A 27,177-nucleotide genomic window follows, 5' to 3' on the forward strand; every position below is an offset into this window, starting at 1 on the left:
GCAGCGTCTAAAAGGCCTCCAAGAGTCATATAAAATAATCACTACAGAGCTTTGACTGATGTAGATATGCACAACTGTAAGCCACCTTTCAAGAAACATACTGCTTACCTTAGGGTCTTTTGGGCTGAATCCAGAAACGTAATCATTTATCAAGTTAAAAACAAATCCTCTGTCCATAAAGGTCAAGCAACGCTGGAGGAAAAAAAGCAAAATGTAACCAATTATTAAAAATAAAAGCAATCATCCTAAATCATCTCCATACTACCGTGCTGCCATCAACCAGATTTGATCCTCCGGGCTGCTGTTGACTTTCCAAAACGTACATGATCCTGTTTCTCTGAGATTATTTGGATGACCTCACTTAAGCCTCCAGTGGAGAACAGAAATATTTAAAAGGAGAGTACACATATTTCCTCTCAGGTTTTGAACTGTTGCTAGGCATGACTGAAAACCCTAGATAACATATAGAGTATTATAGTCTCTCTCTTGGAAAGAGAAAGTTTCTTTCCTAAGAAAGCTTATCCCCTCCAGAGTTTTCATCATTGAAGAAAACAAAGAGACAAAGTACAAACACATTCGTCTGCTTGCTGCTTATTTTGAATTGTGTTTTCTTTTTTTTTTTCTGATAAAAGCCTGGGAGAAGGAAAGAAACTGCTGACCTTCAGGAAGTTAGCCAAGCTAAAGTTGACATTCCTGGACTCTTCGGGGATTTCGTTATAGCGAATGGTCACGTGAGGGATGATGGCGAGCAGCAACGAATGCAGGGCGTGCTGGTAGGACTCGGGGAACCTCTGGCCTCTGGGCAGCTGAAACCAAAAGCATGTCCTACACTCAGTGCTGCAAGCCAGCAGCTGGGGAGAACCGGGTGCAGGCACAAGTTCCCTTTAGCATTTGTTTATGTTGTTTCCTAACAGCACATTGGCACAAAGAAAGCACTGGCTGAAACTGCAGTAGCTAGTAACAGAAAAGGAAGCTGCACGAGCCATAAGGAGACCTGGAATTTTTAAATTACAATTGAGAGTGAAAAGGGGAAGAAGGGAAAAGTAAAGTTGAAAAAAAAGGAAAGAACTGGCTAGCTGTTCAGCTTGTCAGGGTTTTTTTTAAGTAAAGAGTTACATAGTTTTTCAGAAAAACTTTTGGAAGAGAGTTTGCTTGTGATGGCTCTGTAATGCAGCATCAAACAAATTTATTTTTACCTTGATTTTATTTTCTTCCAGTAAGTACATTGCCATTGACTTCGCCAGTGCTTCAAAGAAAAACCACGAGTACTAGAATAAACAAAGAATACTATTATTTTTCTCAGCAGGACTGAACATGTTTTACTATGTGGGGAAGCAGCAGTGGGAGGGAGAGCTCACACTCAAATGGCATTTTGTAAGCACAGCTGTGCTTGCACAGATAGCTTGGTGCGGGTGCCTTTGTTACCTGGAAGAGTCCTGCTGATCTTGGGGTGGGAATAGCTCCATCCCCTCTGCACCCCAATGCACCCTGCAAGGAGCCAGCAGAGGTTGGGCCTGCGAAGCCCTGTGAAGGCCCAGAGAGGCAGAAACTCAGTCTGCCTCCTGTGAGTCACCCCTCACGCGTAGCTTGAAGAAAATAGATAAAACTGGCAAAATGAAAAGTCCTTTGCCGTGTCCTGCCATGAGCCTCAACACAGCCAGGTTCCCTGCAAGAATTCTTCTCTGTTCTAAGGGGACAATCTCAAGGATGTGGATGCGAGGAGCTGCCCTGGTAGCTTTGCTCCTGCGGTGGGTTTGGATGGGTGAAAATGTTGGGCTTTATACCAGACCCCCTTTTCCTCCCTTCCACCCTTGGCAGCCAAGTACTGCCAATACTTCACCTTGAGTAGCTTATTGATGGCTAGAAAATCTGCCGACTGCTTCAAGATCGTGGCCATGGAAAGGACCAGGATTTCATGGGTCATCTTCGCCTGTGTGCCACTGGGTTTCTCAGCTCGAAAGACGTACTGAGGCAAGAGGAACAGTGTCAGCAGTGTGCCTGCTCCCAGCAGGGAGTTTTGCAGAGCGGTGTGTCTTGACTGACCTTTATGAAGGAGCGCAAATAGTGGTCTAGGCCTTCTTCATGGCACTTGGACACGATGTGCAGAAGAACCCTGGGAAGAAATGTGTTTTCTGTTAGAGCGTGCAATGCAAGTTCCTCCAGCTCATGAAGGCAAACACCATCTGTGTCCTACCTTGCTCAACCCCAAAAGCCTCACTGCTGGCACGGCCTGATTTGCAGGGAGCCAGTACTTGCAAGCTAGCACCCCTCACAGCTCCTGCGGCCACACCATCCTTGCCACAGCACAGCCCCTCAAGAGAGCACTCAGAGTTGAGGTGGCCAAAACCTCTTCCCCACATTGGTGCTGGTCCAGGCGTCGCCCAGACCAGGTGCCTTCAAGTGCTCGAGGCTCCCTGCACGAGGAGGCGAGGTGGAGCATTTCTCTGCAGGGAACGTATCCTGTTCTTTGGCCTCCGTGCATGCCAGGATTAAAGCCTGCCGCTACTCAAATTCACATTGTGTTAGGCACCTGAACAATGCTCAGGTGTTAGATAAGTTGAAAACAAAAATATTAAATTAATCAGCTCTGCACCCAGTTCTCTTTGGCTGTATCTACGGACCTGCTATGTGGAGAGCAAACCCACTTGCCCTTCCTGCACATGCTACAGATTCAACCACACTGTACAGTTTATCATCTGTTGAGTCTGTCCTCACTGGGAGCCCTTTCCTAATGATAATACAAGTAACAATGAACAACTATAATACTACATCAAGTCTGCAAAATGAACACAAAACCCCCACAGAATCTCTGCTGAGAAGCAGGGAAAAAATTCTCCATCATTTTTATGCCCTGACACCTTCCTGCATCCCCTGAATTTACTAATTCTGGAATGCTCTATTTTACTGAATTTACATCATATGCTCATTTTTACATGCACTGGATTGTTTTTGGGCTGTTGCACTGGGGACAGGCAGACCCTGGAGAACATGCCAGCCCTCTGGAAGCACTCCAGGAGGCTGATGAAGGCAGCAAGCGCCTGGTTTCCCCATCTAACATTGGGGATTTACATTCCAGTCCCAGCCAGAGGGAAAAACAAACTATTGCACATTGTCACAGATGCCACAGGCCATACCACAGGGAGGAGTTTACAAGCCATTTATCAGAAAAAGCCGGTTTTAAATTCCACTCCGAAAGTCTGGATGAGAAAACAGGTGTCATTAAACAGAAAGCTATTGACAAACTGGAAAGCATCAGGCCAAGCTTTGAAAAAAATCTCTGGAAGTGAAGGTGGGAGCGGGTGACCCAGCAGGTAGCCGGGATCACTTGTTCCCCTGTCCTTGCCCTCTGGTGATTCAAGCAGTGTGGGATCACAGTGCTCCGCGCAGAAGTCCCCGCGACCTGCACCCAGGACTGTGACTGCAATGGGCCCCACATCCCTGGGGGACCAAGGCTCAGCCTCCGACCTCCGGTTTCACGGGAGTGAGATGCTTTTGGTACACGGATGCACGGTACCTCCTGGAGTCAGAGGAAGATCTCCACGAGCGGCACCCAGCATCCCCCTTGGCACCGCAGCACTTCACAGAGGAAGAACCACGGGAGGAAGATGGATGTTTTAATGCATTCACCAGTTTAGGGGTGTCGTGGCCAGAGCTAGGCAGGGAAGGTGCTTTTGCACCTTCTGCTCCCTTCGGGCCCTGCGCAAGCCAGCGCACAGCAGAACTTTCTGCGGGGACCAGTCCCTGGTCGGTGCTGCCCTCTTGGGGCTGCAGCCGTGGCAGAGCATCGCTGAACAAACCATTGCCCGCTTCTGGCCCTATCTTCCCAGCCAACGCAGATGTAGCGGCTACTTCTGCAGCGTAACAGCCCCAGCTCCAGGCGATTTTGAGCAATACTGCTGACACAGGGGACTGGTGTGCAGGGACGAGAGCGGGGCATTGCTCCCGCGGGGAAACCACATCTGCAGCTGGGACGTGCCTGGGCCCTCCGGAGCCTTGCGACGTCCCAATAACTTGGCCGCCAGAGCCATCCCCGCCAGCAAACCTTTTTGCTTTTGAAAAACAAACCCAGGAGTATCTTTAAAGTGCCACATTTTTCCCCACACAGCTCCCAGGACACGGGCCCCACGATGCCCCACGCCGCCCAGACGCGCCGGGGGAAGACAGCAGCTTCACGGCAGGGTCACCGGAGCAAGCAGCAGCCGACAGCCAGCGTCACTTAGCACCTTGTACTGGGAAACCACACCCTGCTTTGCACTGCAGTTTGTGGCCTCGCATTTGTAACTGAAGAAACCCGGATGGTTTACCAGACACTCACATGGTGCAGTTGACAGCTACTTCATCTTCCTGGGTCACATTTGTAAGGACTCTAAATAGTTGCATAAGAATTACAGGTAGAAACTGAATCATTACTTGGATCTCCATGGCGTGCAAACACTAAAACAAATGTTCAAAACACAGACACTTTTAGTTCAACATTTTGCAGATGTTAAATATTATAATCCACAGACATTTCTGTGGCAATAGGACAGGCATTAGCAAATGCTTCAGGGTGTGGGCTTCAGCCTGCCAGAGGACAGGAGAACTTGGACCCATAGCAGCACTCACTGCCTGCCTTCCAGCTGACAGATCCCAGCTGCATGCCTTCGGGGAGCAACATGAATCACTCGTGGCAGGTATTAATCCTCCTCTCAGATGTGCCCAGGCAGCTATGACTTAATTAGAGATCACATGCCACTACTTGACCCCAATAACCCAGAATTTAAGGCTGAAGTTTTGCTCCCAATTCTTCTCGTCACTTGTGCCAGTTTTCTGAAGTGACCAAGTCCTATTTTCACAAATGCCTTTGGAGCATGGAAACTTGATGCCTGACGACTTGCAGTGAGACTTTTCTCCAAAGAGCATAGCTTGCTATCAGAAATGGCATTTAAGGAACTTGGTGAAGGTCAAGATCAACTGGTGCATGGACTCTCCACCCATCTCATAGACCTCTTTTGCCTGAATCTCACCATACGAGTCTAGGAAAGACAGTGCATTTCATTTTCAGTTTTCAAACCTGCAAATCTAACGAAAGGTTCTTAAATCTGTATCTAGTTATTTAAATTACTGAAATTATTGAGGTATTGGTGGTAAGAAGCCCTCACTTGTGGTTAGCATGTAAATGTCTCCCTGTCTGCGGGCTGCAGCGAGGTCGTTGTGGCTGGGCAGGGCTGGGACCTACCCAGCGCTTTGACAAAATGCTTACAAAAAAGCAACTGTTATTTTAGTGCTTGACTTCAAAACTGCCATTATTTCTATTTCTTAAAATATTTATACATTATCTGAAACACACCCAGTAACTTTGTGATGATAAATCCACACCACTGGAAGCGGAGCTGTTGCTACGGCAGCACTCTCAAAAACAGGCAGTTATGGAAGGAAACAAGGACAGTAAACAGCCGCTAAGAAATATATTCCCTGCAGAAGCCTTTGCTGGACCTGCTCCGAGGCCCTTACTCACGCTGCAACGATTGCCAAAAAGCTGGCTCTGGGTCACAGGTCATCTGTGGTCAAATTTAACTGACTGATAATCTCACAGATCTTTTTCAGCCTGAAGAAAAAAATCCTGTTTTGAATGGATAATCCTGAAAACAAGGAGTTCTGCTACAGTTTAAAGGTAGGGCAGCAGGGGAGGAGTGTGCGAGCCCACCAGGAGGAGGATTTGCCATGAGCATGGCAGAGCGATGCTGGCTACTTGTTTTACCTGCTGTGAAAGGCAGTGGGAAGCAGCACACAGGCAGCAGACAGTTGTGTCAGTAAGCAAAGGTAAGGGTATTGCACAACGCACCGGTCCCAGCGCTGCAGCGAGTGCGGGTTCCTACAGGGCAGGGGTCTGGGTATTTACTGATGGTCTGTAAAAACACAAACGAAGCCCACCGACAGGCACTGTTCACCTTTAGGTATTTAACAAGCTCTCCTGGGACTTCCTTAGCTCCCGCCTGAACCAGCTGGCAGTACTGGAAGAATTTGTGCAAGTGCATGTCCTGGAAGAGACAAACAAGTTCAATGCAGCAGCCTCAATATTTGCCAACCCTTACTCTGCAGCTTACACTCAAAAATCTGCTGACTTACCTGCAGCAGTAGGCCACGTCCCTAGCAAGCCCCACGTCACTACCAGTGGCACTCTTGGACCCCAGCGGCCTTCTCCCAGGACTACAGTACTGCTCCCTGACTTTTCCAAGGTACCCAGCCACCGCCCATCCCCTGGCTCCCAACTAATCTTGAGATTAAGCACAAAACTGCCAGCAGTGTTAAAAACCTCCTGTGGTTGCGCTACCCTGAGCCCCAATCCCCACTCAACACTTGCCTGGAGAAGCGGTAGCCCGCCTCTCAAGCTGCGGCTCTTCGAGACTGCCTCACCATCTGCCTCACCGACCTCGTACTGTCCATCCGAGGAGACTCTCCTTTACATTCCTCTCCCTCCTCCTCCAAGGTTAAATTTAATTACTGGGTTATTTAACCCTGAAAAGCACCTGGGAATGTAATTTGAGGGGGAGTGGAACTACTGTGCTGCTCTCCGTGCTGTACAGAATCAGTAAGACCCAAAACCAGATTTAGATGATGCTGAAAGCGAGTCGCTGTGAATATAAATGCAGCTGATTACATCCAGCACAGGACAAGCCCTGCCAAGGGCATTTCCCCGTGAACAGTGCTGACAGGAGGTGCCCCAAACCATGTGCTGGGGAGCTCTGCTGTACATCACATGAAGCTTGGGGAAGTCCATCACTACCATTAGATGGCAGAACACAGGGGACTTGGTAAAACAGCCTGAACTGGTTTCAAAGGGAAATCAGGACTCTTGTTTTCCTGTGTCTGCTGTTGTCAGAAAACTTTTTTTTTTAAACCTAATGAACAGTCTAATATTTGAGGAAACCTCTCATTTCCACCAGCTCTTCTCTCTTGCATCATCGAAGCAGCTCATTTGCTCAAATGTTTCCTTGGTCCTGCCAGTTACAGTGCAATTGGCCAAGAAAACACCAGCCTCTCCCGAGGCTCGTTCACTCACACAAATGTCTCATCACATCCAGGCAAAGGAGCAGATCCCTGCAAGTAATCCCAGACCTACTGCTACAGAAGTATCTCAGCGCTACTCTGCAAACACAGGTACCTCTTTCCCACAGCACCTACAGCATGGCAGTAGTAGAGATACAGCAATTGCTGCCTCTGCATTTGTGCTGAAAGTCTTTAAGAGCGAGGTGCTCGACTTACCTGGGTGTAAATGGTTGAGTCCAAATGGATTCTGATTTTAAACAGTGGTTTTGCTCCATCCACCCACTTTGCATCCACACTGGGCTGCTGTGAACAGACAACATTCAAGTACTTGGTTTCAGCCTGCAGTGACAAGGTGGCTCTGTGCAGACAGACACCCAGCCAGAAGGTATGGGTTGGGGTGGAAGAACGGGTTCCCCCCTCAGCCCAGCACAAACACACTGGTGACACGACTGCAACCGTGGCAGGGCAGAGGGATCCCTGCGAGAATGTGCACCCAGAGCATGTGCCCGCTCTCCTGCTCTGCGCCATCTGCAACAGCCCAGCCCAGCCTGCCACAAAAATAGTCTCTGCAACCTATATAACCACAGAAAGTGGAATAAAAGTGTTCTGTCTCCCACCTCTAAGAACCTTAAGCTTTGGGGGCTGCCCTGCAGTAGGGATCTTTCCAGTTGAGCAGAGCACCAACAGAAGCCCAGAACTTACACTGATAACAAAAGGTCAGCTTTCCTCTTCCTTTTACATTTAAGTCAATTTTAAATGGCCTTCCTACCTTCCGTGACTCTGTGTCTCCAAGACCCAGGTAGCCAGGTGGAAGGTTGGATGAAACCGGCAAATGCCGCTCCAGGGTGACAATCCGTCCATCCTTCAGCAACGGGACCCAGGCGTATCCCACTGCAGAGGCAACCAGCGGACTGGAGTTAGCAGACACACAGTGATACATGTTTAGCTCAAGCTCCAAAAAGAGCTGTGTCTCACCCAGAGAAGATCAAACTCGCAGCTATGCAAGAGGCTTCAACAAGGCTGGCATCAACCATGTCAGCCTTCTTAAAGCATGTGTTACCTGGTGACTTTGTGAGCAAAATTCAGACACAGCACAACCAAGATTAGCAGTGGGTTTGAGGGGCAGAAGCAGTGCATGAACCATAGTTGTGCACCATGATGAGGGTCCTTCAGTCGCCTGAGGACTGGCTGAATGGAGAATTATCCCAACCGGTGGGACCTGGGTGTGCTCAGTCTCTTACACATGCCTAGTGTTGGCAGGATCAGCCCCTGAGGCCCTGATCTCACGTCAAGTTTTTGTTGGTGACTTGACTGATGATAGCCCATTCATGCAAGCCAAGTCAAGAACACGCAGAAAATAGCTGTCAGATTGCAGCAAAAATGTGAGCTTTAGTATACACTAAAAAAATTGTGGTTTATTCCAGTTTAGACCTATGATTTGTATTGTTGCTTTCAAAAAAGAAAATTCAGATAGGCTAGTATTTTAATCAAATACTTTTTCATGTCCTTACATTCATTTTATCTTGGACTCTTACACTCCAACAGAAGTAATTTAAGCATTAAACATACCTTGAGTTTCAACGGTGTCCTGTTTTTTCGATGTTGCCTTTGTATTAATTTCACAGCTGACATGATAGAAGGTGAAAAGCAAATGATGCTTTTGATGGAGGTGAATTGGAAGCTCAATTTTAATCTAAAATGATATCATGATAGATAAGACTGTATTTTTAGTTGTGGAGTAATAGTTTAAGTTCTATTTTATTTCACAAATACTATGTTGTATGCAGTTACACAAGACACATTCCTACCCATCTTAAATAGCTTGTGGCTAACATTTTCATCACATTTGCACATTATTTATTAATGGGGGTGTGTGATTGGAGTGCACAGAGCGTGACAGTAAAGACAGCAGAAAAACTGGCATAAAAAATTGACAAAGTCTCTGGCTTTGCTGAGCCCTTCTACTGACGCAAAGGGCTGGTGATTATTTTTACCCGTATTTCACCCACCCCTGGAAAAAAAGGTATCCTGAAAGGCCCCCTGGCTTTGTAGCATCCAGGAAAATTTGTTATTTCCCACCATTTCATTTTTACCTCGTCGTAGAACTCTGGACTCTGGTTGTGATGCAGCACGGCAGCATACGCGTTTGTGGTCAGGAGATGGCCTCCAGGTTTGCCATATATACACTGGAAACACAAATGAAGAGCTGAATTCAGGGTTGCTGCCACCCTAAATTAGCTGGCCAAATTAAAACAGCGAGCACGGAAACTCAGTGCTTTCCTATTTTCCTGCTCAGCCTGGTTCGCACACAGTACACAGCAGTGAGCAAATGGCAGCCCCATTAACAGGTACCCACCTTTAACGGCCTGGCATCAGCTTCATCTGAATCCCTGAACTCAACACAGACAGCAATATTCCTTGCCTGAAATGGGGGAGAAGAGGAGGATGAGCCATTGCTACAGGTCAGCAGCATCACCCCAGACCACGCTGAGTCTGGCTGCAGCCTGCTCTCCAGGTTGCCCACCTTTGCAAACACCTTCTGGTTCTCATACTTCAAATGCAAGGGGTAGACGTAGAGGTGGTTTTTGTAGACAGTGAAGGGATAACAGTATTTTGCAACTTCTGGGACAAGCTCCTCCACTTCAACTGCAATGTCCTCACAGCTCTTCTCAAAAGGCTTTATAGGAATATAAGAAGCTGTGACACAATCTGGAAGAGAAGGGAAGCTTGGATAAGCGCACACCCCACGAACATGGGAAGTACAGCCAAGGAAAGGAAATTCGTGGGTCTGAAACTCTGCCATTGCTTTCGAGCATCCAGTTCTCTTCACATCAGAGGATCGTGTGTGTTGACCAGGCAGCAGGACTTGGATCACTCCCATTGACATGATTAAGGGAAAATTCTTCCCTTGATCATGCGACATCTGTGGTCCCCAGCTGCATTAGCAATACTGAGAAAAGATGGGTGCACAGGCACCAAGGAGCTCTGCTCTTCTTGACAGTGGGGACTGCAGAAGTGGCACTTTCCTGTAGCTCTGGCCAAAGTCAAAGGGTCTTGTGAATGACCCATATCTGGGTAGGGACAGCTGCTCTGCCCAGGACCTGCACCTTGAGTCTTCCAGGAATTTGACCCATTACGCTACTGTTTTATAAATCATGCAAACATCACCTGACTGAAGCAGACAGGCTACTGAGACAATGACTTGAGACTGACATCTCAAAGTGCATCAGTCTCACTGCATCGGTCCTTTTCCACTGTCTGCTTCAGAAAGACGTTTGATGGTTATGTTGCCTCCAAATATCAGTCCACAAGCCCTGCCTAATTCACTAGGACTCACATCCACCATGAGGGGGAGTTCATCTCAAGTGATGACTTTTCAAAGAACAGAAAAAATTAAGTCCACTAGAAAAGCCTTTTAGACAGGGGACCAGACTACAGAACCTGTGACAGGAGCTGCCACAGGCCCATGGAGTGATGCTGACTACATCACAAGTCCTTTCTTTGCCTCAGTTTCTTTAAATGCAAAGTAAAGAATCACACTGACCATGTTTGTGAAGCCCTGTGGTGTTAACAGATCAAAAATGTTGTATGAGTTTGGTGTATTAACAACAGCAAAAGCAGGCAGGTAGCTTCCTTTAGATTTAGGACGTGATGGCCAAACCGCAAAGTAGATGCACCCCTCAGGTAAACCTCTGCACTTGGACCACATCCATCCACAGAATCCATCAGAAAGACTTACAAGTCAGTGGTTGTGCTGAATTACTCATTTCTCATTGCAGCCCCAAGATACTCTTGTTAATGAAACAGCAAAACTCCCCATAGAAGCAGTAACTCCTGAGGCTAGAGCCATCAGCATTTATTTTAAGATCCAAGATCCTTACTTGTGAAGTCTAGCGTGATGTCTTTGATGACGATATTTAACTGGGCTGGAATGACCTGTAGTTTTGTCTTCTCTGGTCTGCATTAGGGAGAAAGGAACAAGGGTGTGAATCTTGAAAGCTCAGATGCTGAACACACCAGCAGTGCTTTTTGTTACCCTCTGAGTATTTTAGAAATTGTCATCTCATGCCTATGCTTAACTGTTTAAAAATGTATATTAAGATGCCTGCTCAGCCTCTGTACCAGTCTCTTACACTTACTTCTTATACTCTGCTAAAAGCTTCAGCATATCTTCATTCGAGAGTTTGCTGCTGTCTTGCTTGTAGAGAGGTGAGAATTTTCCTTCAGCATCGAGAGTGCCCTGTGAGTCTTTGAAAACTGGTCTGCAGAAAAGAAGAGACATATTTCTTAAATGTTGGTAAATATGCAGACATTGAGGTCTTTGACATGTCAGGCTGAAGGGCAGTTTATCAGGTGAGAGCTTCACTGGCCTGTGACTGCTCTGAACACCACCAGACCTCCCGAACACTCTCCCATCCTCACGTGGTGCTTAGAGCCCACACAGACTGCAACCCACCGTGTCACATAAGATTGCATGGGATATCACCCATTTTCCCTTCTCTCCAGCCAGGTGAGGACAGACCCAGCTCAGTTCCAAGCCTGGTCCACAATCATGAATGCCCTTCAATCCCCTCCCACTAACACCAAGTGGTAAAGTATCTTCCTAGTTGCACATGGGGTCAGAGCACGGAAATCCTCCTAGGAAGGGAGTGTGCAATGAAGACCAGTCTCAGGACATACATCAGCTTCCTCCTGAACCCAGAGCAAGAGATTGGACTCTGCCCTGGATGAATACCAGCATCTTTGCTCTTGAGTATAAAAGCTGCGGGTGTCTGCGTACAATAAGAACACTAAAGCATCCGTACTCCTTTTCTGTGCAAACGCCTTCCTCTGAAACCCCCAGGGAAACTGTTGCAGGGACACAGAGCAACACAGCTCCCCACACCAGGCCACTCAACTCGGTCTCCAAATGCAGCTTTTTACTCAGCAGGAACAAATCTGAAGCCCGTCAAAGTCAATGCCCACACAGAGCCCACCATTAGGCTGAGGCATGGTGCAGGCTGTGTGCTGGCTCCCAGGAGTGAGCTGCATCCCAGAAACACCATCTCCAAGCCGAGCAGCCAGTGTCACAGGAAAATCCAGTTCAAGAATACACATTGCAAGCCATATACCACCAAATCCCAGCCCACTGTGACAGTCATCTGGTGTTGCCATGTCATTACCATCCCTTTTGTCAGCACCAAAGAGCAATTTAGCAATAGGAGGCGGTGGCAGAGGGATGAACTCACCTTCAGGCCCTCCTCTGATGTGAGATTTAAGGGAGCTAGCACTGATGTACTTTTTATCAGTCCCAGTAAAAGAACAGCGAGGGAATGGGATCACTATCTCCAGTCATTCCCAAGAACATTAATTAAAGCAGAGTCTAACAAACCCCAGAACAGACACAAACCCCAGCTGATTGCCACCGCCAGGCCAGGAGGTCCTCCACTCCCGTCCTGTCCCTGGCAAGGGCTGGTGCCGGGAAGGAATTTCTGCGCCAAATCCCACGGCCAAATCCCGCGGTAGCACAGGACGGTGTAATTCGTCCCTAGGAATGTTCTGCCCCGATAACAGTAGCTACAGGTCAGCAGGGAGGTTACTGTCTTCCCAGCACTGTTTACTTTTTAATATTTTGTTTCTCATTCTAGATAGAGCATTTCAGGCCAAAACCCTGTTCTGTCTTGGGAATTGGAGCCAGATTCTGCCCTCGGCTGCAACTTCACTGACTTCGGTCGCTTGGCCCTTCACCCGCTCGGCCGGATCACATCCCGGATAACTCGCAGCAGCAGCTCCCACCATGGCCGAAGCGCAGTGCAAGGTGACTAACCTGGCAGCCCAGCCGAAGGGCATCCTGTACTGCCCCAGGCGGCTGCACACCTGCTTGGCCACCTTATGGACCTTCTGGGCAGTCTGCAAAACACAAGAGAGGTTAGTGTGTGCCAGGGCTTCCATGCTGCCCTGGAAAAGGAGTAAAGAGCGCTGCACGCTCCAGGGAGAAGACACTGTCCGTACTCCACAACGCGCAGCTCCCCAGGCACACAGCGCAACAGTTGCCGAAGCAGCTGATAGACATCCCCGTCTGACGCTTCACACCACGCACATTTATCACTTTTGCAAAGCAATAGCAAACATGTTGTGGGCACAGTCATATTAAAACTCCTCTTGATTCTGCATTAAACTGTCAGGGTGTTAGTATTTTATTTGCCATAGGGTATTAGTTTATTTTCCAAAACTGACTGTAATTGGCTTATCCTATACAGACTTAAGAAGTGGGCCGAGGGAATGCCATCACATACCAGGTGTTCCATGCATTGATTTTCCAGGGACTAATTTTGACTGGCTGCAGCAAGGCTGCATCAATTCCACCTGGCATGCAGAGACTGATGCTGGCAGCACCAGGGCCTCTCCCTGACCACCCTTTGTGTATGTTCCCCCACATGATCATGGTACTCTGCATGGAGCAAGACAGAGGCAGAGCGAGCAGAACAAAGGGTGAAGCCCATGTTCTGCTCCTACTAAAATATCGCTGTTCCCAGCAGGAGTGAGCTGGGACCAGTCCAAGACACTGCGTGTAGCACCATGTAGCAGTGCAGCCCATTTCCCTGGGGATGAAGTGTCCCACTTTTTTGCTGTCAGTACAGGCTTTGCCTCGTTGAAGTGCAACAGGAAAAGGTCCCCTTGCCCCAACTGCTTGGCTCTCTCTAAAAATCCTCTGCCTCTTTCCAAGGGAAGGAACCAAATCTCCCAGGACAGCCCAGCTGAAGCTGGCCTGGGAACAGCACAAGTAGCAGAATGGATGAAGACCAGTATTTGCCAGAAAGAAGCTAAAGGGCAGCAGAAACAACCCATGTTTCTGACCACACTACTCCCTGCAGCAGCAGACAGCATCACTAAGCAGATACTCTCATGGCTCCATCCAATACCTTCCCCGGGTCCGAGTTTTTCATGTACGGCTCTGCACAGTGTGTAATGCTGCCCTGCAGCACTTTCTCCACACGGGCCACCAGGAAGATCTCCACATGTGGGTCAGTCACGGAGAAAACCCCCTGCAATAAGATAGACAGTAAGCTGTCAGAGAGCAGGACACCCTACCTGCACCGCTGGGTTGGGCCCTGATCATCTCGCTGTCCCTTCCCACAGCCCCCACAGACCCGCTCTGGTTGCTACTGCGGATGGGCCACAGGGGGTCACAAGGCTTGAGCACAGTCAAGTCTTAAAAAACTCTACCCGGTGCTTTGCCTATCGCTGCCAGTGAGCCCGAAGAGGCAACTGGCATGAGACACTGACCAAAACCTCACAGCTCAAGAGAAAAGCTGGCTTCTGCTTCTCCACATAGTGGAGAACAACACACTGCAAAGCTACTGAACAGCCACAGCCTCAAAAGAGATACAGAATGAGGAGAAAGTCAGTTCTTCACCCGTTTTATGTAGCGCAGGCAAGACTCAGGGACCCCATGCACAAGGCTCTCGCCTGGTGAATGTCCCTTGGTGCCCTCCGCTCCGGACGCAGAGTTATCCAGCAGCATGTCACGGACAGACGGAGGGTTCAAGTCCACGTGGAAGTCAGCTGAAATCTTGCAATTATTTTTCAGGTCAAATAATGCCAAGCTTAGGAAAAAGGGCTCAACCTGGAAATTTGATTGAATATATGTGTCAAAAAAAAATGCATGGTACAGGCTCAAGAGTATCAACATGCATTGCCTTCCCTGCCTGGTTTGCCTTCTGCATCCATTTTTTCCTTTAGTTTTGTACACCAGCATTTTACAGAATTCTTACAGACAATCCATATTTATTTGCTTTATAAATACATAAAACCATTTTTCCCTGCATCTTCTTGGATTTTTATCTAGTCAATTTGAACAAAGCTACTTTAAACCATCAATGAAATATAAAGAATGAAATCCATAGGGTTTTTTATATAAGTGATAAACTATGAAGTTAGGAAGAAAATATGACCCCAATCCTTCAGATCTGTTTATCCTTTGCAATGAGAAAGAAATCACTTAAGAGTGTTTATGTTTGCATGCTAAAGACCATTTCACTTATTGTCCAAAGTCAATCAGCTCTGGATGGCCCAGTTGCAAGACACTTAAAATGTTCCTCAGCTGCTATATGCTGGGTGGCACAGGAGCAAAGTTAGCTCTCCCAGCCAGGAGAGCTCAAATAGAAGACTAACACTGCTGAGGAACTGCATGTGCAAAATCTGCCAACTCATTTGTAGCTATTGACCTTGACAGCAGGAGGCAAGTGGCAACAATTCCATGTATTTTTAATTCCAAGATCCTAGCAGGCAAGCATCCATGTAAAGATAAAAGTGAAGGCCCAAAGATAAGACTGTAGTGTGCCCGAGACATTACAGCATAACTTGGAGGCATTACATCAATACTAAAAATGTGCTGATTAGGTCTGACTCTGGGCCTGATTAAGGATGAATAACAAGAATCTCTGCTATCAGCGATGCATTCATCTGCTGGGAGTTAGTGAGGAGAACAAGCCTGGTGTACTAGCTGTGAGCTACCAATATGAAACCACCACAAAAAAGCCTTTGCAAAACTAACAGGCATCAGACAAGGTACCCTCAGCAGAGATCGGACAGTGCCAGTGCCGCTGCCTCCCCTGCGATGTTATCTGCTGCTCTGGCATCCTTGCATAAAGGGTTGCCTCCAGCCCGAGCAAATGCAGGACATGGTAATAGGGATTATGTTTTGGCAGGAAAGACTGGAGGAGCCTGGTCTTTTCAGCCTGGCAGAACAAAGGCTGAGGAGAGACGTAATAGCTGTCTACAGACATCAGAGGCTCAGAAAATACAAGGAAGAGCTTTTTAGGCTCAGGCACAACTTTGACACAATAACGAATGCATATAATAAAGTGGCTGTGAATACAGTTAGGCTGGGAGTCAGAAGAAGGTTTCAGAACAGGGAAATCTCTTGCCATTAGGGGAAATGAAATAAAACACAGCAGTAAGTGGTTTGGAGATGGAGCTTAATCATTTACCAACAGGACTTTCACAGGGACCCAGAACATGGCAGACACAGGCTCCCGATTCCCTATGCCTCTGAACTGCTGGTTTCCCAGCAGTCCCTGGCAGGCTGAGGCATGTCAGGACAGACCCTGTCCCCAAACACATTTTTGGAACACCAAAATACCAAGGCAGAGAAATCCTGCAACAGCCCTGGGCCAGCAGTCACCGCCTGCCCTGGTCCCATCGCAGCTCAGGGCAAAATGAGACATTTTTATCTACCCAGATTAATCTGCCAAGGGTTTTTCTTGCCAGTGAGGAGAAAGAACGCAAAGCAGGCCAAGCCAGAGCTCCCCTTACGTTGGTGGGTCCTCCTTCTGATCTGTCGCTGAGCTGAGCAAGGAGGTTGAGGGAGAAGTCCTGGCAGCACACCACAAAGCGCCTGCTGCACTTTTCCTCAAATGGCTTCACGTCTGGCTCGATCCCTGAGAAGTCTAGCCTCTAGACAGCAAACAAACAAATCTGGTCTCATTAAAAAAGAAAATAAACTCCTGAATAACGTTAAGGGATCACATTATGGCCAATACTATCTTAACCAATTTTTTTTTTTTTGTGGTACCAAAGGTACAAGACATTCACAAATGAGTGCCATTTGGTGACATTACACAAATGTATTCAAGACATGAATTCGTGGGGGTGCATCAATTTTTAGCAATCTGGTTTGCAGAGCACAGAAAACTAAACCTCAATATGATTTCAGTTCCTTCCTGCTTTGCTGTAACCCTGGGGATCTTCCCAAACCCCATTTAGAGCTTGGGGAAGAAAGCGGAACATAAGCCATCGTTACACTCAGAAAAGTATCTTCTGCTTTGTTTGATTAGTTTAAGAGATGGTCCCTGTGCCTGAAATAGAGAGAAGGCACACACCGTTGGGATCATGAACAACATCTCGAAGTTGAAGGCATTTCTAGATGCACAGCAAGAACCGGCATGGTTAGAAACAACAAAGACTGTCTGCAGAGTCAGCTGGGAAATCCAAACAGTCTTGATTATAATCACCTCCTTCCTAACCCAGAACACCCATGCCTGGTCTGTGCCTCGACATCCACCCTTCCCGGAGAGCAGACATGTACATGGCCAAAATACCATCAGCCAGATAAAGACCCTCAGCCTTCACCATACTCATCATACTGGGCACTGGGGACACAGAGCTACCAAACACCCCTAATTACCAGCACATCTCTCTGTGACAATCTGGCACAGTCCTATTAGTTTTTTCCCCTCAAATCCTGCAGAAACCTGCATGCCAAACTTAGAGCACTGATACATCACAATCAAGTAATTTCAGCAAAATAGGCTGCAATTGTTAATCCGATTCTGGGGAACTCTCCCCTTTGTTTCCCCTATTTCCTTTTGATGAGGAAAGTACGTTGCAGGTATACGTTCCTGCTCCCAGCTTCCTTAGCAACAGGCATACAAGTGTGTACGTACTCACCAGCATTGACTAGGGCAGTGATTTTGAATGCCCAGTGATTTTGAAAGTCCAGTGCCAGAGTGATCTGACTGACCCACACCAGAATGAAGAGTTCTGGGTATAGAGGGAGGGCAGTGAACTCAGCCTAACCATTTGGTTAGGTAAAAAAAGATACCTTAGATGCTCCACACTGAATAATATTTCCATTTTTCTTATCTGACTAGAATATAGGAAACTTCTCAAAGCTTCTCTTAAAAAAAAAAAAAAAAAAGCCTCCTGGATGGTTATCTTCTTCCTGTTAAAGACCTTAAAGAAGTGCCAAGAGAAAAGCTCATTTTGTACAACTAAACCTTTTAAAGACTAATTACAGTTCCTTGTTAAACCAGAAAGTTCTTTTTCACAGGTGTGAACAAGCCAAAGCATGCCAGAAGGAGAAACAGAAACTATGAAATAACTTGGAACAATTCTCTAAAACTGTGTTAACAATTGCAGCTCATTCCACCGAAATCCCACACCTGGACCTTGGCAGAGAGCTCAGCAAAGACGTCAAACCCGAGAAGAAAACAAGCCAATAGTCAATGAACCCCTAATCCAGTGCATGAGAACCGCTTGGGGTGTTTTTTCTGTTTGTAGGTCCCCTATGTTTGAAAACTCCCTGAAGACTGAGGCTCTCCCTGTAAACCCCTATCATGGTTTTTAACATCACTGTTCCCTATTCCAGACATGCTGAGCCCATGCAGTGTTGCAGGTGTCCTTGCAATACCACTTCTACTGCTTCTGCAACCATAAGAACCTCCCAGAGGCCCAGATCGTTTGAAATCCAGCAACATCAAGATGTATCACACAGAAGCCAGCAAAGCTGGAGGGAGGCCATGTGTGGGGCTGCTGCGAGTCTTCCCTTTATTTGAGCTATCACTTGAGCATTGACATCTTGTTCAGCTCTCACTGACAGGGACGTGGGCTGCACTTCTGTTCTCCAGTACACCGAAAAACATGCTGCCTCTGCAGGCAAACGCTGTGGCCATGCAAGGGAACAGGGGAGGCATGAACAGAAAATAAAACCTCACATTTGCAAACATGGGGATGTTTACCTGGACTTCTGGGTCGAAAGAAAAGAGGTTTTGTCTTCCATCATTTCTGCTCAGTTTGTTCAGCTGATCTGTTTCTCTTCCGTACTAGGACAAAGGAAAGCATTGATATTACTGCCTGGCCACACAGAGCCAAACATTCGTTACTCAGAAAGAATGGAAGCAGAACAAAATAAATATTTTTCAGGTTCCCTTTGTGATATGTGAGACGATGCAGCTGTAGCCACCAACATGGTGCAACGACAGTAAACCAACATGACTCTGCTAAATGAGAAATCAGACAGAAGTAGGCAAGCACACTCTGGGTCATAAATAGGAGGTGGCTGCCACGTAACTGTCCCTCTGCTCTCACGGCCAGGACGGTCACCTCTGCTGAGCAGGAATGAGCAGTACTGACCACAACAAGCCCTTCATTTGCTCTAAGTCTGGTTCTTCCTTAAGGGCCCCACACTTGGAGGTGAGGAGCATGCAGCCTCAAACCATGGAGCTCCATCCGTGAGACAGAGAGATGAGATAACAGCGACCCCACCAGCACTTGGTGCCTGCCCAGCTCCTCCAGAGCTGAAGACACAGAAAGTGGAAAACCCCTTTTATAGACATGGTGGAGAGAACTAGCTATGGGCTGGGAGAGCGATCTCTGCAAACACGGTACCTTCATCAGCTCTGGATGCATGCTTCTCTCCAGGCTCTCCAGGATGTTCTCTGATTTTCCCTGTGTGCTTGATTCATCATCTGCAAGGACACAAACCCCAGATATTCAAAACAACTGCAGGAGCACCGCTCTGCCAGAAAGCATCCTGCAATATTTGCTTACAATAGCACAGAAACAGTTTACGGAGACTTTTCCATTCCTCAGGAGTAAGATTTTTCCATATGTTACTAGTACCAGGGTGTACTATTACAGCCTGCTAGGTCTTTCCAAAGCAGAACTTCAGCACAGAGCCAATTTTCCAGGAGTCTTGAAAGTTGGCCATGGATTTCCCATCTAGAGGAAGGGTCATGTTTCCCTCCACTTGTATTCCTCAGACTACCAACTACATTATACTAAGCCCTTTTGCGTGATATCATGTGTCAGCCATAATTCTTGTTATTAATCCAGAAAGAAAAGTATACACTTCTCCAGGAACACTGCTTGCATCCTGCTGGAGAAGGGTGAAGGTAAGTGTTTATTTATAGACTGACCTTGCACAGATTCCACAGCATCTTTCTTCTCTTGCACCAAACTCTCAGTATTGCTCTGAATGATCTTTCTCAGAGTTACCAGCCATTCTTCCATCTCCTGCTCAGTTTCAGCTGCGAGATAGTGGCTGTACTTGTCTATTGTCTTCAGTTCAAATGCATAACGGCGCATCTTAGGACACTGAACAAACAATGAAGAAAGATTTGTATTACATTTTCCTCAACGACTCAGCACAGTACTTGCCATAAGGCTCCTCTCTGTGAAAGCATCCTGAACTGAAATTCCATGAAATACAATGCAAGCACCCTCCTTGACACAGCACCTCTCCTGCAGTAATCACAAAGGGCTTCACGGCTGCGATCAAGCAGTACGCAGCTCCACAGTTGCCAGCTACTCTGAAAGTGGAAGAAAGCTAGACTCAACCACAGACATTGACTGAGGTGCAGGAGCAAGCTCCTTCTTATGTTGTCAGACCTTTAATATTTTACCCAGAGAAGCCAAGAACTGGATTTGTCTGACACAGTAAGTAATGTTGCACTCCAGGACACTTAGAAGCATCTATCTTAAAAGCAAGTGGTTCAATGCAACTTTTCTGAGCTCTGCTGGCCTTTAAACAGCATTTTCCAACCAGAAGCCAAGGCAAATCTGATGTAACTTGGGAAGTACATCCTGTACATCAGTGAGGCGTGTGCACTACTGCTTTTACTGTGTTCGGAGAGATAAACAGAAACACACAGCTCTGACTCATCCCTGCTGAAGCAAACCGCTGGAGTAATTTAAGCTGCTCTGTACCAGCTCCACCACACTCGGTGCTTGAAGCGTCTGCAGAGACAGCAACAGCAGAAGGCACAGCAGCAATCCACTGCTGCACTTCACTCTCAGCATAACAAAGCAAACCCAGGTTTAAGGCCTGTACAAATACCTGCTCCTAAAACCTTACAAGCCCTTTGCAGGTCGTAAGTCCCAAAGGGCTGCATGTTTGCATGGACTTATCAGGATGTAACTTAAGAAACAAGAAGCTGGTTCAAGCACCAAACGGAGGAGGAAGGTGCCCGAGACTAAGTCACACCAATAACTTACTGGCTTCAACACTCAGGGTGTCTTGAAAGGCACCTGACCTATCATAACCAGGTAAAGGAGATGGACAGAGCAGGGAGGCAGGGGATGAGGTAACGATGAAATGCTTCCCTTTTACTCCAGCAGCAGTTCTTCCACTTGCTGTCTTCTTGGCCAAAAAGTATGGCACCCTTATGAAATGCCTTGCCTGACTTTAATCAGATTAGCTGACAGAGCAAACCAGCTCTGAGTTAGTTTGTAAATCCATGCCTTCACCCTTTCAGTGGCAGAGACCTTCAGAAAGCATGTCTGTCTCGGAGCTAGCAATGCATAAGTCCATGTAAAGCTGCGCAGAAAGCACACCTACCTGAACAACATCATTGCAAGCGTCCAAGAAAATACAGCCTTTGGATTCTTTTGAAATTTTCTCATCTTTGTAGGAATTAAGAATATAGGAGCCATCTGTGAGTTGTGACAAGTAAAAATACCTCCTCTTGAATACCTGCAAAAGTACAAAGTCTTGCTCATGTAAGTATTCACTCTGTTGTATATCATAAACCACAGCCACAGTTTCAGTATCTGCCCTCCTGCTATTGAGAAAATACTGTAACAATAAACAGTGATGACCCTAGAGTGTTGCAGATTCACCCCTTTGGTTTTATAAAGGGAGAACTCGTCATCTTCTTTAATTTTAATGTCCTTGTTACTATAAGTTTGCCTATCTAAAGCAAAGCCCCAGGGCTTCCAGCTTGTCTCTCAGCTGGCTCCAGCCTCATTTATCTTTACAAAGTAATGCTGCACAGTAAATTCAGATCAGCACATCACTTGAAGATTCATTCCACCCTAGAGCAGGTATTTCCAGAGCCTTTTTGATAAAGACCTCAGTTAGAATTACAAAGCAATTCTCTGGAAGACTTTGGAACAGACATGTGGAAATTCCTAGCACTCAAATGCAAGCCAAGGGACCCTGTAATCCATTCAACTGCTTGGTGTTTTGTGAGTTTGTTGGGGTTTTTTTTATACAAACCTATTTTCGTGAACTGACTTTGGCTTAGTGTTCAATTCTCACCTCAAAAAACAGTAAGTCTGGGAGAAGTGTTCCTATGTTTGAGCTACTGATTTTTATGAAAAAAAGCTGTCCAGTATCTCAGAACATCTTCCTTCACGTTTGTCAGCCAAAAGCACTGAACTATAATTCAGGAGAACATTTTCGCAGCAATTATGGTAGCACCATATGTTGTCAGGTCTGTAAGGAGCAGGGTGCATTTCACGGTTGCTAGATATCTGTGTTAGGAGAATCACAAAGGAAGCTGGGGCAAGCGGCACTGTGAGTATTTCCACTGTTGTGCGTATCTGGAAGATCTATGAATACACACAGCATTTTTCATCCCACATGGGTATTACTAGTATTTCCTGCTTCCATCATTACTGACACTAGCGCATGTTCAATAAAACCACTTGCTTGCACAGAACTGGAACGGAGCATTGTGCTCTGAATGGTAACCTAAGCCCTCTGAAAGGTAACCTCTGGCACCATTTAGATGACTACTTAGCTGTAGAGATGCTCCAAAGGTTGCTGAGCTTTAAGTTTTATAAGATTTAATTAAACCTTTAGTTCAACAAATCATAAAAATATACGGAAAGCTACGTATGCTAAGCGTTAAACCAATTTAAACACTGATTTAACACTTCACTGAATCAATCCCAGAAACTTTGGCAGTGGATGCTACAGAAACCCATGATAGATCTCTCTCTAGATATTACAGGGTTGACATCACTCATGGGTATGGGATTTCATGCTAAACCATTTGCATCTTCTGAATTCTCTTCAAAAAGAAATGCAGAAGCAAGCAGCAAACACTATTCCTATGATCTTCTCCCCTTGTAAGCACTGCTATCAGAAATAATCATCAGAAGACTATGGTCATTTGAAATGAATACCATAAACCTAAGATCAGAGGGAACACCTCCTCTGATCAGGCTACAGATGCTGTTGGTGGGCATTGCAATTGCAGAGGGATGGCTAGAGAACTGGGGAAGTCCATTTGGGCAGCGAAGAAAGAAAGAAAGAGAGAAAATCCTCACGCTGTGGTTGTAATGCAGCACATCAACACACTGCAAAACAGACAGCAAGAGAGCTGGGCCAAACCAGGGAAGTTCTCTGCAAAGGGAAGGTTACTCTGAAATAAAGGTTGGCAGCTGTAGCCTAATTACAATTTGTTCGTGGGCTGCCTTTCCACAAAATATGCTCTGCACGTGCTTAGCAACAGTGTGAGGTACCAACAGCTCAGCACATCACAGCAATGAAAGAACCAGCACTCAAAAGATGGTCGTGTCTGCTTCTGCAAAAGCACAGCAGGCTCTCAAAGTGTTGACAAGGCTGAAGATGTTCCAAGTCCTCAGATTTCTCACATGTGCCTTAGGAGGTGTTTTGTAAGACACAGAAGTGACCAGGACCAGCTCAGAAAATGGCTACTGATTTTTGGTACTTTGATACTGAGTTTCACAGAGACTCTGTGGATCTTATTAATTGAACTGAAGCCAGTGTAGTTCAGATAACGTCTCTGAAAGGTGGGTCTGAGGTGCTGGGCATGGAGGCCAAAATAGCACAAGAGGCTTAGTTAAGAACAGACCCAGCTGATTGCTTTGATCATGTATGATACCTCCTCCAGAAGTTACAGGAGCAGAAATGGCTTCAAACTTGCTGCTCAGAAAAGCAGAGGATCAGAAAATCCTGTTCTATCACCTTGAAGCTCATGAGTAGTCATTGTAAAAACTCAAATTAAAATTAGCCCTATGAATGGTCCTGTTCCACTTCTCATGAAAGCATAACTCATTGAATCGAGCCTCAGAACAACTGAGCTTTTTGAGATCTACTAATATCCCTACAAAGCAGCCTCACTGCAGCCATCCTTCAGCTGCACAGTTGAGCATAACTCCCTAATATCCTCTCTCTGCTGTAATAAGGCAGCTGCATGGTAGAACAACAGACGGGCTCACTGCCACAGCAAAAACCTGCGGTGGAACTATTAAAAACCTCCATTGCAAAATGTAAGCAATGTCATGCCAGATTATGTACAGCAGAGAACAGGAGACAATGCAGCTGTTGCTTCTAGGTCAGTAATGCTCCATCTCCTCAGTGATATCACCCCTGCTTTTAAAGCAAAGACTTGTCCTTTCAATTTAAAGCTGGCCTCTATACATATTTCCTACCAGCAAGGAAACTATCAATTCAGAAAGTCTCCTTTGCAGGGCAGCTGTTCCAGTTATTTAAATTGCCTTTCTCTTCTGGGCCTCAGCTGCTCATTCAGAAAACAACCTTGGTTTCCTAGAATATGCTTCGCCTTTTTGTTCAGCTTGCCTGTCATGATTTGAAGTGCACTGGTCTTTCATATATTCTGGGGAGGGAAGGGTGAAAATCTGTTACCAGACTGGGTTTTCCAGTCCACCTAGGGATACTCTACAAGAGGGATGGATGCCCACCGAAATCCAAACCCACCCATTGCAGTCCTGCTAGCTTTAGAGATGTGGTCTGAACTTAACCTCGCACTTCGTTCATGATTAACATAACGCTGGATCAAACTCACCTTCATGGTAACAGTGATTGTGCTATTTACATTTGCTCTGTGCAGCCAGCCTTGCTTTATCACACCACCCTTCTGGGAGCACAGGGACGAGGAATCCTGAAAAAGAGCAAAAGATCAGGAAAAGAGGAGGGTAGGTGAACTGCCTCCCACGCAAAATTCCCCTTGGACACAAGGCATATGTCCACCCTAGAAAGCAATACAGTTTTAACTATAGCAATACAGTAACATGTAGAACAAACGTACGTGTAACATGTACAGCTACACGTACAGTGTTATCACAAAAAATTTCAGGGTTCTCTCTTTCCAAGAAACAGGCAAAACAGGCTAGTTTGGGTCACCTTTAAAAAAGAATACATCTACACTGACAGAACCGCACAGCAATTTTGCAATGAGGAACTGCATGTTGGTTATTAGGCAGTATTTCAAAAACCTGGGGAAGAAGGAAATTTTCAAAATGGTCTGTTCAGAAAGTTGCAAAATGCAGAGATCCAGACTTATTTTGTCATTTCCTTTTGTATAAATCCACTCTCCGTTTTAAATTTAGGCAAAAACCACCAAACCCCAATAGCTGAAATGTAACTGACTGGTTTCACACATATCAAAACAAAAAGTTTCAAGCGACCCAACCACGCTGTTCTTGGCATACCAGCTGGGATTTCCATCTCTGCTCCTGTCCCGTGGTCCCAGAAAGAGGGAACAACCCTTCATCCATACCTAAACTGTGACCCCCACTGGGGAGGGAGGGAAATGAGATCCCAGACTGGTGAAAAAAACTCGTCCTGGGACTTCCAGTGACTCAGCAGCAGAGGGGGACCTGGACTGCTTGACAATGAGCTATGAAGGGACTGGTTTATGCTGCCTCCCGCACCCCAAATGGCAGGTTTTCACTCTTTTCTTGTCAAACTTCCAATAACAAAGTAAATTGTCTAATGCTTTATTTCCTTGGGTAAAACAACCCATGATTTCTCCGTTATAATGGCTCACCTTTTTTTCATCAAGAGATTGCTTTTACTTGAATTTCCGTTACATAATTCTAATGTAAACACTCCATCAGGAAACTGTAATAGAATCCTTTAGATATGGCCATGCCAAAAGAGATAAATGCCAAAAATATCTGCAAAAGCACCAGGAATATTCTTCCACAACCAACATCAGTAACTTCACTTGTTTGAGTATTTGGGACACTGACCAGAAGAAAAAAGGTCTCCATCAAATTTTGATAGCGTATTTTTGTCCTTTTGCTTTTTTCAGAGGCATGCTGATAACATACTGCACAGCCCTGTCTCCAGCCCAAATTAGATATTACTAAACAGGTAACAGCTCAAGTTAATGATGTTATGCAAACCAACAACACAGTCAAAAAAAATTAAGGCCAAACTTGAAAAAAAGGCATCCCAGTCCAGACCTGAGGTGTGCGGGGACACACATAGCAATTGTAAGAAATGTGCATGAAACAGCCCCTTCAAATCTTCACCTCTGCAAGAAGGAAACTTCCCTTTTCCTCTGTAAGTTCCTCAGCAGCAGCATCTTGGTGCCATGAGGAGTTTAAACAGCTGGGGTAAACTCTTCCCACCATAAACTAAAACTTCTTAATGTCATCTGCATGAATTAAGCTTCATGTGGTACTTGAGACAGAAAAATGCTACCCCTCTTGTAGCAAATGTGATATGCACAGGGAAACATGGCATCTGCATATTCCAAAATGACCACCAGGTTTGAGATGTCCCCATTGTCAGAGCCCCCAGCACTGCAAATCTTCCCTGCAACCAGCTGAGCACAAACATGCCAACTTCCAGAGGAAGCAAATGCCTCGGAACATTTGCATAGCATATACAGAATGGGACTGACACGCTGTGAATATATTGGGTGGAAGTGACGGATTAAGAATTGCAGGTTATGTGGTAGAGCACAAAGCTTTTTAAGAGGAGGACCCTGATATTGCAGTGTAGTTGAAAACCAAATTGCCCACTTTTAATTCTGGACATGAAGAATTTTACTTAGTAATGGTTTGGCTTCCTTTTTTTCTCTTCCACTGCTGCACTGTTTCAAGTGAAAAAGCCATGAAAAATATTATGGCTAATCTTGCAGCTAATTTAGGAGACCCTTGGCTCCAAGAGATTATCTTGTCATACTTTGAAATAAATCACTGTCTCAGTTTTGGTCCCATCTTCACAGTACAAAACATCTCACCAGAAAACCATTCCTGGCAACTGAATTCTGACTTTGCCTTGTGAAATCTGCTTTTTAACAGATCTTAGAGCAGAATACATAAAAAAAAAAAGCTCCTTACCTCATCCTTTTCAAAGTCTTCATCAATTTCAAACACATGGCTTGGAATCTTGTCTGGCCTAAAGGATTTGCTGAAATCATAACACATTTTCATTTTTAACGACTGGGACATGAGTGTCCTCCAAGCCAGCAGCTGATGCTAGATCCAGAAGCAGTAGCCAAACTGCAGACTACAGAGCACAGCAGAACTGTCCTTCTGCAGAAGATAGATAGATTTCAAGAAACCTACAGCCCCTTACAGCTGGAGAAAGGTAACTTCTGAGTGCATTTTGTGGAAATTAAGAACATGCAGTATGCAATTAGTTTTTTCTGTGTTAGCCATCTGATTCTGCAGAGTTTTTGCTGACTTGAATTTATGCAACACAGAGACAGAGCAGGCCAGTTTATCTCCCATCTTGCTAAAAAAGAAGCAAGATCGGAGCGCAAGATTATTCACAAAAAATTTTAATACTATTTGATCAACAGTGTTCCCCCATTGCTGCTTCATACCCCTGCGAGATCCTCAGAACAGACCCACTTTAGCCAATTAACAAGAAAA

The 27,177-nt window shown here is 46.0% G+C and overlaps 1 protein-coding gene across 2 annotated transcripts in view; it reads right to left on the reverse strand.

Annotated features, from left to right (window-relative positions):
* DOCK11 (dedicator of cytokinesis 11) overlaps positions 1-27,177 on the reverse strand; it is an 83,671-nt gene that overhangs the window by 35,991 nt on the left and 20,503 nt on the right. For both annotated transcript variants that reach the window (XM_010572502.1, XM_010572501.1), the window contains exons 5-29: positions 26,641-26,710; positions 24,351-24,446; positions 21,131-21,265; positions 19,710-19,887; positions 19,180-19,259; positions 18,531-18,614; positions 16,327-16,467; positions 14,426-14,635; positions 13,932-14,054; positions 12,836-12,918; positions 11,169-11,291; positions 10,911-10,987; positions 9,554-9,738; positions 9,386-9,451; positions 9,123-9,215; positions 8,599-8,722; positions 7,799-7,920; positions 7,246-7,332; positions 5,931-6,020; positions 4,316-4,434; positions 2,044-2,113; positions 1,841-1,966; positions 1,197-1,268; positions 660-806; positions 109-192 (exon numbers count right to left, since the gene is read on the reverse strand). In XM_010572502.1, the coding sequence (XP_010570804.1) occupies positions 109-192; positions 660-806; positions 1,197-1,268; positions 1,841-1,966; positions 2,044-2,113; positions 4,316-4,434; positions 5,931-6,020; positions 7,246-7,332; positions 7,799-7,920; positions 8,599-8,722; positions 9,123-9,215; positions 9,386-9,451; positions 9,554-9,738; positions 10,911-10,987; positions 11,169-11,291; positions 12,836-12,918; positions 13,932-14,054; positions 14,426-14,635; positions 16,327-16,467; positions 18,531-18,614; positions 19,180-19,259; positions 19,710-19,887; positions 21,131-21,265; positions 24,351-24,446; positions 26,641-26,710 (2,785 nt within the window). The remainder of the gene's footprint in view (positions 1-108; positions 193-659; positions 807-1,196; positions 1,269-1,840; positions 1,967-2,043; positions 2,114-4,315; positions 4,435-5,930; positions 6,021-7,245; positions 7,333-7,798; positions 7,921-8,598; positions 8,723-9,122; positions 9,216-9,385; positions 9,452-9,553; positions 9,739-10,910; positions 10,988-11,168; positions 11,292-12,835; positions 12,919-13,931; positions 14,055-14,425; positions 14,636-16,326; positions 16,468-18,530; positions 18,615-19,179; positions 19,260-19,709; positions 19,888-21,130; positions 21,266-24,350; positions 24,447-26,640; positions 26,711-27,177) is intronic.

The sequence above is a fragment of the Haliaeetus leucocephalus genome, unplaced genomic scaffold, assembly GCF_000737465.1.
Source record: "Haliaeetus leucocephalus isolate CR32 unplaced genomic scaffold, Haliaeetus_leucocephalus-4.0 Scaffold340, whole genome shotgun sequence".
NCBI classification, from domain to species: Eukaryota; Metazoa; Chordata; class Aves; order Accipitriformes; family Accipitridae; genus Haliaeetus; species Haliaeetus leucocephalus.